Source organism: Protopterus annectens, chromosome 13.part0, assembly GCF_019279795.1.
Source record: "Protopterus annectens isolate FY-2018-M chromosome 13.part0, PAN1.0, whole genome shotgun sequence".
Taxonomy (NCBI): Eukaryota; Metazoa; Chordata; order Ceratodontiformes; family Protopteridae; genus Protopterus; species Protopterus annectens.
Window position 1 is genome coordinate 35553982 of NC_056747.1, and position 17879 is coordinate 35571860.

The window sequence follows — 17879 nt, forward strand, 5'->3', positions numbered from 1 at the left end:
TTGCAAGCAGTACTGTGTCGGATCACTTTTTTCCATATAACTTCAGCAATGTTCGAGTCTGAAACTGTTTTCACTATATTAGTGCCAAATTAAGAAGCGCACCACAATGGATAAAAAGTGCATGTGTAAAGTCTTTCAAATACCCTACAAAGAAGTGAAGAAAAATAACTTGTGAAATTTTATTTCTGAGCTGCTTTAAGAATGAAGGTTTTTTAGCCATCCTTTATGACTAAAGGCCTCAGTGATTGTCTAGCACATTGTTATATTTTGTCATCCACTGAAACATCACAGTCAGATGGATATCCTGCATGGATAACACCTCTGGAATAACTCTTGGGAGCATAGATTCAATAACCACCCCACTGCTGCCTCTGGAGCTTCAGCTCCATTCACTTACATTGGCTTAATATAAAGATTCCTGAATGGTTCTTTACTGGATCTTGGAGCTTAGTGGACAGGCTTACTGCAGTACTTGTGTTTTCTACTAGTGGTTCTCAGTCCAGTAATAAAGGCTGTATCTGACCGGCACTGAAAGTGCTATGTGAATGAAGTCTACACATCACATGCAACTGGCATCACTAAAAATGATGTTGATAACTTGGAGGGAAGTTGGTGACAAAAGAATGTCAGATTTAAAGTAGCTGCAGTGATTTTGTTCATTGTAGTAAATTAAACTTCTCATTAAAAGCAACTGCCTTTTATCTTCTTTTGAGTACAGTCACATTAATTTCCCAAGTATCCATTTGAATACTTTGTGACGTTGAGTAATTCACTTAAAACAGAGAATGCTCCTGGGTTTTTCCTGATAAAGGACATTTATAACCAGTGGGCATATCTGGTTAACAAGTAAATAAAATAAAATAAAATAATTCATAACGCCAATACAAAACAGTGTTAACAACATTAAAGAAAAAGGTTAGACCATACTAAGATAAATCTGATCCGGAGTAGGCTTCTCCAGCAAATCATATATTAACTGCAACCGTAATAACAAGTTATGTACAGTGTGCCAGTTTAGGCCAAACTAGATTACCTAGTGAAGGACGTTGTCACTAGAAACATAAAATGAAGTTCTATACAGATGCAAAGAGCAGGATGCATGCAGTCTTTGTTACTGAAATCATTATAAATAAAACTCTCCTTATTATCATCACAAATGAACTAACCATAGTCCAAACATGCCTACATTAGAAACATTTTGACATTAATATTCAAGCAAGACTTTATTTTTACATTAACAAAGTTTAGGTGACACGATCACTGCCGATGAGTCACATGATCCCTTATTCTGATGAAGTTAATTTCATTGAAAGAGCTAAACAAAGTGTTGCTTGAATATTACTGCTTGAATGTCTTTGGTATCATCACAAATGACATGAATGCTTTGACTGGCCTTGACAGATGTGACTGAATATGACCTAAACTGTCTCTCTCATCCCTCTGGTTCTCACATGAAGGCAACAAGATTAGTGCATATCAAAGAACATCACACCATCCATGCAATGAGATCACATTCTCAAAGACTGTAGATGCTATATGATTACATAATGTATTTTCCATGCAAGTATCCAATAAACTAAACTACATTGAAGCTGGGTCATCATATCTGGTAGTTTTGCAAGCAGTACTGTGAAAGATCACATAACTTCAGCAATGTTCGAGTCTCTGTTTTCACTATATTTGTTCCAAATTAAATGGATAAAAGTTTTTAGCCATCCTTATGACTAAAGGCCTCAGTGATTGTCTAGCACATTGTTATATTTTGTCATCCACTGAAACATCACAGTCAGATGGATATCCTGCATGGATAACACCTCTGGAAGAACTCTTGGGAGCATAGATTCAATAACCACCCCACTGCTGCCTCTAGCTCCATTCACAAGATTCCTGAATGGTTCTTTACTGGATCTTGGAGCTTAGTGGACAGGCTTACTACAGTACTTGTGTTTTCTACTAGTGGTTCTCAGTCCAGTAATAAAGGCTGTATCTGACTGACCGGCACCATCACATGCAACTGGCATCACTAAAAATGATGTTGATAACTTAGTAGCTGCAGTGATTTTGTTCATTGTAGTAAATTAAACTTTTATCTTCTTTTGAGTACAGTCACATTAATTTCCCAAGTATCCATTTGAATACTTTGTGACGTTGAGTAATTCACTTAAAACAGAGAATGCTCCTGGGTTTTTCCTGATAAAGGACATTTATAGCCAGTGGGCATATCTGGTTAACAAGTAAATAAAATAAAATAATTCACAACAAAATCTGCCTTTTGTACTTTCCACCAGATTGTGGCAAAGGCAAAACAGCACTGTGTATATTCTAAACATGCTAGAAATATACAACAAGTTGTGTAAGCATCTATGAAAGCTGCAGATGTATGTTATATATACCTAGGTTCTGTAGGAAGCCATTATATGAATGCTTAATAACTAACGCTACAAAGTTAAATATTGCACTATTCCTAAGGGGTAACATAGCTGCTAGGTAATAAAGTACAGGGAAAAAATCTACTATTCTCTTAGCAAATGTTTCTTTATGCATGCATGTCCTTACTATTTGTTTGCAGCATTCTGTACTGGTTCAATGCATGCATGCCCTTACTGTTTGTTTGCAGCATTCTCTACTGGTTCAATGCATGCATGTCCTTACTATTTGTTTGCAGCATTCTCTACTGGTTCACCACTTATGCATGCATGTCCTTACCATTTGTTTGCAGCATTCTCTACTGGTTCAATGCATGCATGTCCTTACTATTTGTTTGCAGCATTATCTACTGGTTCAATGCATGCATGTCCTTACTATTTGTTTGCAGTATTCTCTACTGGTTCAATGCATGCATGTCCTTACTATTTGTTTGCAGTATTCTCTACTGGTTCAATGCATGCATCTCCTTACCATTTGTTTGCAGTATTCTCTACTGCTTCAATGCATGCATGTCCTTACTATTTGTTTGCAGTATTCTCTACTGGTTCAATGCATGCATGTCCTTACTGTTTGTTTGCAGTATTCTCTACTGGTTCAATGCATGCATGTCCTTACTATTTGTTTGCAGTATTCTCTACTGGTTCAATGCATGTATGTCCTTACCATTTGTTTGCAGTATTCTCTACTGGTTCAATGCATGTATGTCCTTACCATTTGTTTGCAGCATTCTCTACTGGTTCAATGCATGCATCTCCTTACTATTTGTTTGCAGCATTCTCTAATGGTTCAATGCATGCATGTCCTTACTATTTGTTTGCAGTATTCTCTACTACTTCAATGCATGCATGTCCTTACTATTTGTTTGCAGTATTCTCTACTGCTTCAATGCATGCATGTCCTTACTATTTGTTTGCAGTATTCTCGACTGGTTCAATGCATGCATGTCCTTACTATTTGTTTGCAGCATTCTCTACAGGTTCAATGCATGCATGTCCTTACTATTTGTTTGCAGTATTCTCTAATGGTTCAATGCATGCATGTCCTTACTATTTGTTTGCAGCATTCTCTACTGGTTCAATGCATGCATGTCCTTACTATTTGTTTGCAGCATTCTCTACTGGTTCAATGCATGCCTGTCCTTACTATTTGTTAGCAGTATTCTCTACTGGTTCAATGCATGCCTGTCCTTACTATTTGTTTGCAGTATTCTCTACTGGTTCAATGCATGCATGTCCTTACTATTTGTTTGCAGTATTCTCTACTGGTTCAATGCATGCATGTCCTTACTATTTGTTTGCAGTATTCTCTACTGCTTCAATGCATGCATGTCCTTACTGTTTGTTTGCAGCATTCTCTACTGGTTCAATGCATGCGTGTCCTTACTGTTTGTTTGCAGTATTCTCTACTGGTTCAATGCATGCATGTCCTTACTATTTGTTTGCAGCATTCTCTACTGGTTCAATGCATGCATGTCCTTACTATTTGTTTGCAGTATTCTCTACTGTTTCAATGCATGCATGTCCTTACTATTTGTTTGCAGTATTCTCTACTGGTTCAATGTATGCATGTCCTTACTATTTGTTTGCAGCATTCTCTACTGGTTCAATGCATACATGTCCTTACTATTTGTTTGCAGTATTCTCTACTGGTTCAATGCATGCATGTCCTTACTATTTGTTTGCAGCATTCTCTACTGGTTCAATGCATGCATGTCCTTACTATTTGTTTGCAGTATTCTCTACTGGTTCAATGCATGCATGTCCTTACTATTTGTTTGCAGCATTCTCTACTGGTTCAATGCATGCACATCCTTACCGTTTGTTTGCAGCATTCTCTACTGGTTCAATGCATGCATGTCCTTACTATTTGTTTGCAGTATTCTCTACTGGTTCAATGCATGCATGTCCTTACTGTTTGTTTGTAGCATTCTCTACTGGTTCAATGCATGCATGTCCTTACTATTTGTTTGCAGCATTCTCTACTGGTTCAATGCATGCATGTCCTTACCATTTGTTTGCAGCATTCTCTACTGGTTCACCACTTATGCATGCATGTCCTTACTGTTTGTTTGTAGCATTCTCTACTGGTTCAATGCATGCATGTCCTTACTATTTGTTTGCAGTATTCTCTACTGGTTCAATGCATGCATGTCCTTACTGTTTGTTTGCAGTATTCTCTACTGCTTCAATGCATGCATGTCCTTACTGTTTGTTTGCAGTATTCTCTACTGCTTCAATGCATGCATGTCCTTACTATTTGTTTGCAGTATTCTCTACTGGTTCAATGCATGCATGTCCTTACTATTTGTTTGCAGTATTCTCTACTGGTTCAATGCATGCATGTCCTTACTGTTTGTTTGTAGCATTCTCTACTGGTTCAATGCATGCATGTCCTTACTATTTGTTTGCAGCATTCTCTACTGGTTCAATGCATGCATGTCCTTACCATTTGTTTGCAGCATTCTCTACTGGTTCACCACTTATGCATGCATGTCCTTACTGTTTGTTTGTAGCATTCTCTACTGGTTCAATGCATGCATGTCCTTACTATTTGTTTGCAGTATTCTCTACTGGTTCAATGCATGCCTGTCCTTACTATTTGTTTGCAGTATTCTCTACTGGTTCAATGCATGCATGTCCTTACTATTTGTTTGCAGCATTCTCTACTGGTTCAATGCATGCATGTCCTTACTATTTGTTTGCAGTATTCTCTACTGCTTCAATGCATGCATGTCCTTACTGTTTGTTTGCAGTATTCTCTACTGGTTCAATGCATGCATGTCCTTACTGTTTGTTTGCAGTATTCTCTACTGGTTCAATGCATGCATGTCCTTACTATTTGTTTGCAGTATTCTCTACTGGTTCAATGCATGCATGTCCTTACTATTTGTTTGCAGTATTCTCTACTGCTTCAATGCATGCATGTCCTTACTATTTGTTTGCAGTATTCTCTACTGGTTCAATGCATGCATGTCCTTACTATTTGTTTGCAGCATTCTCTACTGGTTCAATGCATACATGTCCTTACTATTTGTTTGCAGTATTCTCTACTGGTTCAATGCATGCATGTCCTTACTATTTGTTTGCAGTATTCTCTACTGGTTCAATGCATGCATGTCCTTACTATTTGTTTGCAGTATTCTCTACTGGTTCAATGCATGCATGTCCTTACTATTTGTTTGCAGCATTCTCTACTGGTTCAATGCATGCACATCCTTACCGTTTGTTTGCAGCATTCTCTACTGGTTCAATGCATGCATGTCCTTACTATTTGTTTGCAGTATTCTCTACTGGTTCAATGCATGCATGTCCTTACTGTTTGTTTGTAGCATTCTCTACTGGTTCAATGCATGCATGTCCTTACTATTTGTTTGCAGCATTCTCTACTGGTTCAATGCATGCATGTCCTTACCATTTGTTTGCAGCATTCTCTACTGGTTCACCACTTATGCATGCATGTCCTTACTGTTTGTTTGTAGCATTCTCTACTGGTTCAATGCATGCATGTCCTTACTATTTGTTTGCAGTATTCTCTACTGGTTCAATGCATGCATGTCCTTACTGTTTGTTTGCAGTATTCTCTACTGCTTCAATGCATGCATGTCCTTACTGTTTGTTTGCAGTATTCTCTACTGCTTCAATGCATGCATGTCCTTACTATTTGTTTGCAGTATTCTCTACTGGTTCAATGCATGCATGTCCTTACTATTTGTTTGCAGTATTCTCTACTGGTTCAATGCATGCATGTCCTTACTGTTTGTTTGTAGCATTCTCTACTGGTTCAATGCATGCATTTCCTTACTATTTGTTTGCAGCATTCTCTACTGGTTCAATGCATGCATGTCCTTATCATTTGTTTGCAGCATTCTCTGCTGGTTCACCACTTATGCATGCATGTCCTTACCATTTGTTTGCAGCATTCTCTACTGGTTCACCACTTATGCATGCATGTCCTTACCATTTGTTTGCAGCATTCTCTACTGGTTCGCCACTTATGCATGCATGTCCTTACCATTTGTTTGCAGCATTCTCTACTGGTTCAATGCATGCATGTCCTTACTATTTGTTTGCAGCATTCTCTACTGGTTCAATGCATGCCTGTCCTTACTATTTGTTAGCAGTATTCTCTACTGGTTCAATGCATGCATGTCCTTACTGTTTGTTTGCAGCATTCTCTACTGGTTCAATGCATGCATGTCCTTACTATTTGTTTGCAGTATTCTCTACTGGTTCAATGCATGCATGTCCTTACTATTTGTTTGCAGCATTCTCTACTGGTTCAATGCATGCATGTCCTTACTATTTGTTTGCAGTATTCTCTACTGGTTCAATGGATGCATGTGCTTACCATTGGTTTGCAGCATTCTCTACTGGTTCAATGCATGCATGTCCTTACTATTTGTTTGCAGCATTCTCTACTGGTTCAATGCATGCATGTCCTTACTATTTGTTTGCATCATTCTCTACTGGTTCAATGCATGCATGTCCTTACTATTTGTTTGCAGTATTCTCTACTGGTTCAATGCATGCATGTCCTTACTATTTGTTTGCAGCATTCTCTAGTGGTTCACCACTGATTTCTGTTGTGTACTTAGATGCTGACAAGCAGATACAGGACTGTTAGGTAGGAGGTATTCTACCCGAGCGGCAGGTGTTAGTCACTGGGTTCCACTGCTGCTTGAGGTGTTCTCGTATGCTCACCTTGTCATACTTGTATTAGCATAACTGCTTGAACTTACTGCTTATCTTAGTGCTCAGGTGGCAAACAAGGGCATAAAAGAAGGCTACTTAGTGCTGTTAATGGCAAGTGAAATGAGAGTCAGGTGCCTGATCTGTGCGTCCGATGTGCTGTTTGTCAGTAACTCCTACTTCATTATAACCAAAGATCATTACCTGGGTTTGCAACAGTCGTACTACTGCCTAGGTAGCTCCGAATCTACTGCTTGTTTTAACCACATGTGTAGGCATTTTCAAGCACTTCTATTTCAAAGCAGATAACCAAACCTGTACATCACACTGAATTATCTTATTGCTTTATTTCTTGTAAACGTAGTAGTAAGATAAACAGCAAAAACACTCAGAAATTCAGTACACATTTATCTGTAATCAGCTAAAGTGGGTGTACAATACTGCTGCTGTTATTCATTTCTCTGTAGCTTAACAGGGCCCATTAGGATCATCCCATTCACTTCATTCACTAAGATGAAAAATAAATTACCAAGTCAAAAAATGAACAAATAAATATACTGTACACACCCACACATCATTTCAGAAAATATACAAACTATTCATGAAAACATAAGGAAAAGTACATTGTGAATACTCCAGTGCATGAGGAAGAATACAGTATGAATACTCCAGTGCATGAGGAAAAGTAGATTGTGAATACTCTAGTGCTTGAGGAAAAGTACATTGTGAATACTCCAGTGCATGAGGAAGAATACAGTATGAATACTCCAGTGCATGAGGAAAAGTACATTGTGAATACTCCAGTGCATGAGGAAAAGTACATTGTGAATACTCCAGTGCATGAGGAAGAATACAGTATGAATACTCCAGTGCATGAGGAAGAATACAATATGAATACTCCAGTGCATGAGGAAAAGTACATTGTGAATACTCCAGTGCATGAGGAAGAATACAGTATGAATACTCTAGTGCATGAGGAAAAGTACAGTGTAAATACTCCAGTGCATGAGGAAAAGTACATTGTGAATACTCCAGTGCATGATGGGTCCCAGATATGCTCAGAATTAGTCCAAAATGACAAAAAATACACTGAACCCACAGACACTGCCAACATCCTAGCTGACAGGTTCAGCGCAGACTTCTCCCCCCCCTCCCCACAAAAAGGGCAAATATCTATCCCAGCAGAGTGCTGCTCCCTTGACATCTCAGATGCTCAGGTAAGAGCCACCCTCTCCAAAGCAAAAAACACAGCATCAACGGGACCAGACGGTGTCCCGGGCTGTGTCCTACATGAACTCCAAGAAGAGCTAAACCCAAACATAAAACTACTGTTCAATCTCAGCCTTACTACAGGATATGTGGCCAAAGAGTGGCGTACAGCAACAGTGGTCCCTCTCCATAAAGGTGGTGCCTCAACAGATCCTGGAAACTATCGCCCCATAAGCCTGACTAACTTGGTCTGCAAAGCTATGGAAAGGATCATCATGGACCTCATAAATAAAGATATTGGGGACCTACAGACACTGGATCCTACCCAGTTCGGCTTTGTTAAGGGCAGATCCTGCCTCTTAAACCTGGTTGATTTCTTTGAAACAGTCACCAAGGCCATTGACGAGGGGAAGGTGGTCCACACAGCCTACCTGGACCTCGTGAAAGCCATACAATACCCCACTCGGGCATTATAGATAAGCTCACCAGCTTAATTATAAACCCCTATGTCACCAGATGGATTGCAAACTGGCTCAAGGACAGAACCCACATGGTTAGAATTGCTGGAGCCATGTCAGACTCCAAACCAGTTACAAGTGGTGTCTCACAAGGCTCAGTCCTGGGACCTCTCTTGTTCGGTATATATTTCTCGGAGGTACAGGCCAACATGAAAGGACTGTGGCTGACCAAGTTCGCAGATGACTGCAAACTGGGCACCATAATCGACTCTCCAGCCGACACAAGCATCCTCCAAAAGGGCCTCATAGAAACAGACAACTGGTGCCAGAGCCATGGCCTCAAGCTAAATGCCAAAAAGTGTATAGTCATCCCCTTTGGCAAAAACAAAGTGCCCACAAATTACCACATAGGTGGTAATCCATTAAGTACAGAAGAAGTAATTAGGGACCTGGGGACCCAAGTTGATAGCAATCTCTCATTTGACAACCATGTGGCCAAAGTGGTTAGACAAACATTTTATATAGCCCACCTAATCATGAAGGGATTCACATCTAGATCAGGGGAGGTCATCGTGCCTCTTTACTCATCCCTCATCAGGCCCATAATTGAGTATAATGCCCGTTTTGGGATGTACCTTACCAGACACCTGCAGCAACTGGAAAGACCCCAAAAGTACCTCACCAAGAGGATCAAAGGGCTCAAACAGATGCCATATGCTGCCCGGTTAAAGAAACTCCAGCTATACTCAGTGGCATACCACCTGTTCAGAGGCGATCTGTGCCTGATGTATAAAGCCATGTCCAACCCGGAATTAATGGACATGCTGCACCTCAGAAAATCCAAATCCCATCGAGCCACGCTACCGAGAGACTTGAACCTCAGCACTGAAATAAATAGGACATGCTGGAGGGACAGATTCATAACCCAGAGGCTCCCTTCACTCTGGAATAAAATCCCAGTCCAGGTTAGGCAGAGTCCCTCATTGACTCTCTTCAAGAGGAATCTTGATGAATGGATGGGAGATCATAGGTTTACCCTGGGTATCACTTCTGTGTCACTGTTAGACAGACGCACAGTATACTAACCTCGAAAAAGGGCATAGCAAAATAAATTTAAAATGGGTGGCAAAAGCCAAACACATTCTGGCTAGGCTTATAAATGCCCTAGGGCAGATAGCCTAGTATGAACTTATGAACCTATGAACCTAAAAGTACAGTGTGAATACTCCAGTGCATGAGGAAAAGTACATTGTGAATACTCCAGTGCATGAGGAAGAATACAGTATGAATACTCTAGTACATGAGGAAAAGTACAGTGTGAATACTCTAGTGCATGAGGTGAAGTACAGTGTGAATACTCCAGTGCATGAGGTGAAGTACAGTGTGAATACTCTAGTGCATGAACAAAAGTACAGTGTGAATACTCCAGTGCATGAGGTGAAGTACAGTGTGAATACTCTAGTGCATGAACAAAAGTACAGTGTGACTACTCCAGTGCACGAGGAAGAATACAGTATGAATACTCTAGTGCATGAGGAAAAGTACAGTGTGAATACTCCAGTGCATGTTGAAAAGTACAGTGTGAATACTCCAGTACATGAGGAAAAGTACAGTGTGAATACTCCAGTGCATGTTGAAAAGTACAGTATGAATACTCTAGTGCATGAGGAAAAGTACAGTGTGACTACTCCAGTGCATGTGAAGTACAGTGCAATACTCCAGTGCATGAGGAAGAGTACAGAATTAATACGTTAGTGCACGAGGAAAAGTACAGTGTGAATACTCCAGTGCATGTGGAAAAGTACAGTATGAATACTCCAGTGCATGTTGAAAAGTACAGTATGAATACTCTAGTGCATGAGGAAAAGTACAGTGTGACTACTCCAGTGCATGTGAAGTGCAGTGCAATACTCCAGTGCATGAGGAAGAGTACAGAATGAATACGTTAGTGCATGAGGAAAAGTACAGTGTGAATACTCCAGTGCATGTGCAAAAGTACAGTATGAATACTCTAGTGCATGAAGAAAAGTACAGTGTGAATACTCCAGTGCATGTTGAAAAGTACAGTGTGAATACACCAGTGCATGTGGAAAAGTACAGTATGAATACTCTAGTGCATGAAGAAAAGTGCAGTGTGAATACTCCAGTGCATGAGGAGAAGTACAGTATAAATAATTCAGTGCATGAGGAAAAGCACACTGTGAATGATCCACTGCATGAGTGCAGTGCCACATAAAACCAGGGCATGGTGTGCAGTTCTATCTTTAACCATGGCATGGGTGCAGTTACGTGTATAGCCTGTGCATGGGTGCAGTTATGTGTATAACTAGGGCATGGGTGCAGCTTTGTGTATAACCAGGGCATAGGTGTAACTCTGTGTATAATCAATGCATGGTTACAATTCCATGTATAACCAGAGCATGGATGCACTTCCATGTATAACAACTGTATGGTTACAGTTCTGTGTATAACCAGAGCATGAGTTCTGTGTATAACCACTGTATGGGTGTATAATGCTATAGGAACAAATCATTTGCTGCTGGCTATGCTTGCAGTATAAACACAGTAGTGGAACAGTATCTTATTTAGACAGAAATTGTCAGTCCTGAGAAACAAGACAAGCCAGTTAATATGTATTAATTTGTGGAGCCATGGAAATTCATCAGTGGTTGTCATGCTAAGAATGCCAGCTGATTCCTTCAGATGCAAACAGATGTATTCCTGAGGAAAGTTATCACATTTCTAACACAGAATCTTTATAGAGGAACATTAGGTTATTCTGGGGCCACCCATATTTTCTCCAAATGAAGAAGGTTGTTCTGTTTATCTTTGTGATTTATCTAGGAATTTGTGACCGGCTCTGCACTTTCAGTATCTGCTGCAAAATACTATGGACATCTTCATCCATTCGGCCCTGGAAAAGAAAGGAAAAAAGTAGTTTTAAGTGGACTGCTTAATACCTGTAGTATGATAACCTTTTATGGTACCATCTTTTACAGTACAATGTTCTAGTCATTCCAGTACCTGATTCGTCTAAACTACAAATCTCTCTACCCAAGAACAAGCTAAAACAACCACAATAACCTACTTTATTGAGGCTTCTAATAACTCAGTAGGCATTTTAGGCCTGGTGTCTTAACTGATGAGAAATATGTTGCAGGAAGGATTGAATAATATCATATCTCACTGGATCATAACAACACTGTCTTTCCACTGGATGCTGGCTGTTGTTTGGACTGCAGAGACTGTAAGGAAAACTAGTAATTCACTTGCTTATTGACTTTTCTGTACATAACAGGGGAGAAGCAATGTTCAAAGCATTTAATTGTTCATTTTGAGATGCGTGAGTTTGCCTCTATCCATTTCAACATGTCAGAAAAATAACAGAATACTATTAAATGCACGTTTGTTCGAAGAGGTGGAAATGGAAGCATGAGAAATGATTGGAGTATAAGAATCTGCGTTAATTACTACTATAAGAAGGAAGATGTTGAGAGAGCGTGATGATAGCGTGCCACTGATCTATCGTGTTCTACTGGAAACAAATGTCATCAGAAGCAAAGTAGTATGAACTCAGGAAACAATTATTTACTTTCATGCATTTGATGATCACTTGTAAAAAAGAAATGAATGGCTAGTTTTGTGAAGCAGAAAATGGGGATGCAGCTGTGACTGTGATCTCAAAGGTCTGCCTTTCACTAGCAGTACCTCTTACAGGACAAGCTGGGGGTGACACTAGCTGCCTCTTCCTTGGGGGAATGTTTGGGGTTTTACCACATGTAGGACACATTCTAAAGGAGGCTGAGGGGTCAGGTTTCCAACATGCATACTACATTATATATTATATGGGGAAGACCAAATGTTTCTAGTCAGCCATTCTACACATGTAAGTGTGGTAGGACATGCACAGAGTGGTACTGCATGCTCAGTACTCCACACTGCAATCATATTCTCTAGCAACATGTAAGTGTGGTAGGACATGCACAGAGTGGTACTGCATGCTCAGTACTCCACACTGCAATCATATTCTTTAGCATTAAATAAATAATATCTTTCTAGAGTCATTAATATGGCTAGCTTCAGCATTAACTTTGTCAGCATAATCTAATCAGACCTCAGTGGCTAGTGGTAGATCTAGTTATTTCCAAACTTGCCCCCAAACCTAGTAATATTATGAACATTGTGCAACAATCTACAACTGGTTAAGCAAAAACAAAAAAGTCTATTGAATACAAAACATGAACAGAAATACCTCAGTATCTAAGGTCTAGACTATGACATAACTAATACTAACTGTTCCACATCCTATAACATGAATTCACTTGACACAGTATGTTCTGTTTTTACCAATATCCTCTTTAACCTACAGTCAGAATATGTTCCTATTACAAATAGACTGTGCAAAAGTTGTAAGGAACTGTGAATGACTAATGAACACATACAGCATTTTAGACAGTAGGACTACACCTCGCCAAAATGGATACAAACCAATTCTCCAGACTTTATACAGTATAATCTCCTGCATAATGAATCTAAGTAAACCATCTCACGTACTATAGGCAATTATGTCTGAAGAAAGAAAATAAAAGGCCAATTAAGCCCTGAATGTTTTAGAATAGCATTGATAAAACTGTGGGTCACAGCAAAACAACTCTCAAGTGCATCCCTAATAAATCCAGTTGTGTAAGTAAACATAGCATAACGATAGATGGTTGAATGATCACTGCTGAAGTACCTAAGCAATGGAGGTTATATGCTGTGTAGGCTATAGCAGCCAGCCATCCAGCTTCCATAACTTCAGAGCACATTCCACAAGTCCAAGACATTGGACACCTCCAGCTGAGCTAATTAAAAGGCAGGTTTGGGCACCAAGTCCTTCACAGCTTTAAAGCTAACTGAGAGAGGAAAGCTAAATCCTGACAGAATATAGCTATGAACAATAAAGACAAATCCCCATGGCCTGTAATAAAGAACCTCACCAAAAAACATAGGGGGTGGATGGTGGGAGGTAGCAGCTATTGCAGCAGTGATGATTTGAACATCTACTGTTATGGTCAGTTTACTTAGACAACTGTACTATGTTCATCATATTGATCACTAATGCAGTAGCCTAGCTATATGGGTAGGTAGCTTAGAACAGCTGGGAGCTGGAAAGGTAAGGGTCCAGGAGCTTCAAGAGAATAGTTCCAGCAAAGCCTGACCTAGACCTGGAGAAAGAATTTAGCTTGTAGTGCCTTGTAAGAGTTTGTACTGAGAACCAAGTTACTGCTTCAAGAATACTTCTAGAGTCAAACCTTTAAAAACTATATAGATGAGACCAAGGCCTTGGAACAGTGTACTTTCACTCTGTCCTGGAAGAGTATTGTTGTGGTGGGAATAACAAAATGTAGTAATATGAAACATCCATTTGGAAATAGTCTGCTTTGACACAGGTTGTCTCTTCTTACCTTCACAAGAAATGAATAACTGATCAGAAGTTCAGAAAGATTTTGTTCTGTCAAGATAGTACTGGAGTTGTCTGTGGACATCCAAGGTAAGGAGTATCCTTTCTCCCTCATTTTGCATTTAGGGAAAAACACAGGGAGATGGATAGTTTTGATTAAAATAAACTTTGACACCATTTTATAAACCACAAATTCTCCTCTTCTCCACAATATATAACAACACTGACCACAAACCACCAACTGTAATAAAGTGACAATCAGGAAAAACAAATTTATTTTATTTTCTAGTGCTTCGGTGTTTCCACCTTCAAGGAATATCAAACAGTAAAATTACAAACTAAACTTGCCTATATAATACATTCAATTAACAACACATGCCTACTAATTACACAAAAATTTGTTTTAAAGCAAACACTTCCAATTTAATTCATTGTTAAGACCATTAGGTATCATTGTTTTATATTTTAAAATAAAAATGCTTTCATTATATAATAATTTTTGTTTTAATACATTTTCATCCATGCTTAAACATTTTACACTTTCTAAAACAGTACCCTGTAACAGGGACCCATTACTATTATGAAACATCCTAAAATGAGCAGGAATTATTTTATCATCTCTAATATTTTTCACATCTCTCATATGCTCCATGAATCTAACACAAAATTCTCTTTTAGTTTCCCCTATGTAATAAAGTTCACATGGACATTTCAATGCATATATTACCCCTCAACTTCTACATGTGTATGTGTCTCTAGGCTCGAATTTAACCCCGTTTATATTTTTAAATGTGTTGACTATATTGTTACAAATACTGCATCTATTGCAGCATATTGTACCTCGACTCAAGATAGTTCTTGGTATAGCTATTCTTGGCATGGAAAATTTACCATGTACCACCATATCCTTTAAATTTCTACCCCTTTTGTAGGAGAAGAATGGTTTACAAGGAAGAATATTTGCCAAAACTTTATCTCCCAACAAGTATTTTCAATAATACTCTATTAAAGTTTTAATTTCATCACTTTTTATATTATATACTGTTACATAATAAATGGCATCTCCCATCCCCTTATTCTCCTCAAAAAAACCTACTGTCCTGGTATTTATTCCTTCTTTTATTTATATATACATCCCCTTCCATATTTAACTTTCTTATTATTTTAATATAAGCCTTTTCTAAATTATCTGGGTCATAGCCCCTATACAAAAACATTTGGTTGGTTCTTTCCATCTCTTTCAATAATTCATTCTTATCACTACATAACCTTGAAACACGTATCACTTCACCATATGGTAAACTTCTAACATATGGGGAGGGTGACAACTGGTGGCATGTAGATATTGGTTGCCGTCCACAAATTTCCTATGGATATTGGATGAAATACTCCCATCTTCCATGCCCTCCAAAACAAGGTCAAGATACACAACTTTATTCCTTTTTTATAGTCCATCAAAAGCAAGACCAAAGGGATTCTTATGCATATCTGTTATAAAGTTCTCTACCTCTTCTTCACCCCCCTCACATATAAAAATCAAATCATCAATAAACCGAAAATAAAAATCCACATGTTTTTTCATAAAATCCAAATTAAATAAAAACTTTTTCTCAAAAAAAGACATAAACAAGTTTGCATACATGGGGGAAAACGCTGCCCCCATCACTGTACCTTGTTTCTGTCTATATATTGTATTATCAAAATAAAAATAATTATTTTTTAAACAGAACTCAACCATATTGATGACAAAATGAGATAAAGGACCATCACCCATAAAATATTTTATCACCTCTAAACCATCCTTATGGTGGATGGAAGTATACAAACTCTTAACATCAATCACCATCCAGTATCTAGTTTTATTCCATACTACCGGGGAAATTTTATGTAAAAAGTCTACACTATCCTTAATGTACACAGGGGATTTAAGAACATAGGGTAATAATAACTCATGTAGTGTTAAACTAATATTGTGTAAAAAATAATTGCAAGCAGAAATAATAGGTCTTCCCGGAGGTTTAACTAAACTTTTGTGTATTTTAGGCAAACAGAAAAAAATAGCTATTTCACTTCTTTGGTTAAATAACCTATCCTTAACATCTTTTTCTTTAAAGTAACCTAATCTAACACTTCTATCCAGAATTTTTTCAAATTCCACCATAGCTTGCTCATATTTATTTTTATCACATTTCTCATAAACTTCAGTGTTATTTAAATGCTCCATACACATAGTATGATATTGTAATACATTCATAATAACTATTTTGTTCCCTTTGTCAGAGGGTTTGATTACTATGTCCTCTCTTTCACTCAATATTTTCAAAGCTTGCCATTCTTTCAGAGTTAAATTATAGGACACTTCATGTTTATTTAATAACACTTTATCACAAATATTTTCACCCCCAAACCCAATCATGGAACCAAATTGTGCAATACGTTGATTGACAAACGGTGGCATAAACTTATTAAACACTGGTATGTGAGAAACATCCATTTTACGATAAGCATTAACACTGCTATCTAAACGGCTTTCATCCGTTTCTTCATTACAAGAAAAGAAACTATCCTCAGATTCATCATGGAGTAAAGAGTTAAAAGCTGCATTTTCATTAATAGCATCCCCAGAAAAATAATATTTCAGATGTATTTTTCCCAGAAATTTAAACATCTCCTGTTTGACTACATGCCCTCAAGGCAACACAGTCGGGACAAATTTTAAACCCAGACTTAACACAGCAAATTGTTCTGAAGTTAAATCACATTGGGATAAATTCAAAACTATATTCGGTTCAGCACATACCTTACTTTTTGAACCTCTTGTTATATTGTCCATTTCTTGGTCCCTGCTGAAAATCCACCTGGTAACCTATCTCTTGGTTACCGGCGTATGTCCCAAAATTTTTATTCCATTTTTGTCCCTGTTGACCATGTTGTTGCTGGTTAAACGGTGGTCCCCCTTGCTTCCGAAAAGTTTGTATGTGTTCTTGAGGCTGCTATGGTTGAGGTAACTCTGGAAACTCGCCGCTTGTATCAAACCTGCTTTCTTCCCCTGATGATACAAGCAAAGAAGAAGGCATGCTTTTAAACCTTACGCGTTGACGTTTTCCTTGCTTGCCAGCTCTCCGATTGGTTAAATATGTAAAGGCAAGCCCTGCCTCATATTCATTGATGTCCCGCGTCAGTTTTGATTTTTTCTGTTCAATCAGCTCCGCCTCCAACAAAAACAACTTTTCATTAGTTTTTTCTAAAAAAGCATTAATGCTAGCTGAATTCATGGAATCACTAATTGTCTGGGATAAAACGGCTAGTTCTTGTTTAAGTTTTTTGTGTTTAAGTTGATCTCTTTCCAGTAAAATATGTAACCATTCGGCTACACATTTATGTGCAGATTTAAACCACCGCTCCTTAAATAATTTATCCAATGAACAATTTATATCAAAAGGAGTGCTGGGATTTTTCACGAATCTAAGTCCCCTTGGGGTGATATCGAGATCGATATATCTCTGTAGACTTAAAATGTTAAAATAGGTCTTAGTTTCTTTTCCTAACAGCTTACCATATTTATCACAGAGTTCTCGCATGTCTGATGGGATTGCATTAAATTTCGGTCCCACTGAAGGGAAGGGGTCAGGTACTCTTTTCATCCTTTCTTTC

The 17879-nt window shown here is 38.4% G+C and overlaps 1 protein-coding gene across 1 annotated transcript in view; it reads right to left on the reverse strand.

The window, feature by feature from the left end:
• Positions 1–10913: 10913 nt before the first annotated feature.
• The window catches only part of ANKRD24 (ankyrin repeat domain 24), a 266617-nt gene continuing 259651 nt past the window's right edge, over positions 10914–17879 (reverse strand). Inside the window, 1 exon segment of the mRNA XM_044090602.1 lies at positions 10914–11696. Coding sequence (XP_043946537.1) covers positions 11619–11696 — 78 coding nt within the window. The 3' untranslated portion in view covers positions 10914–11618.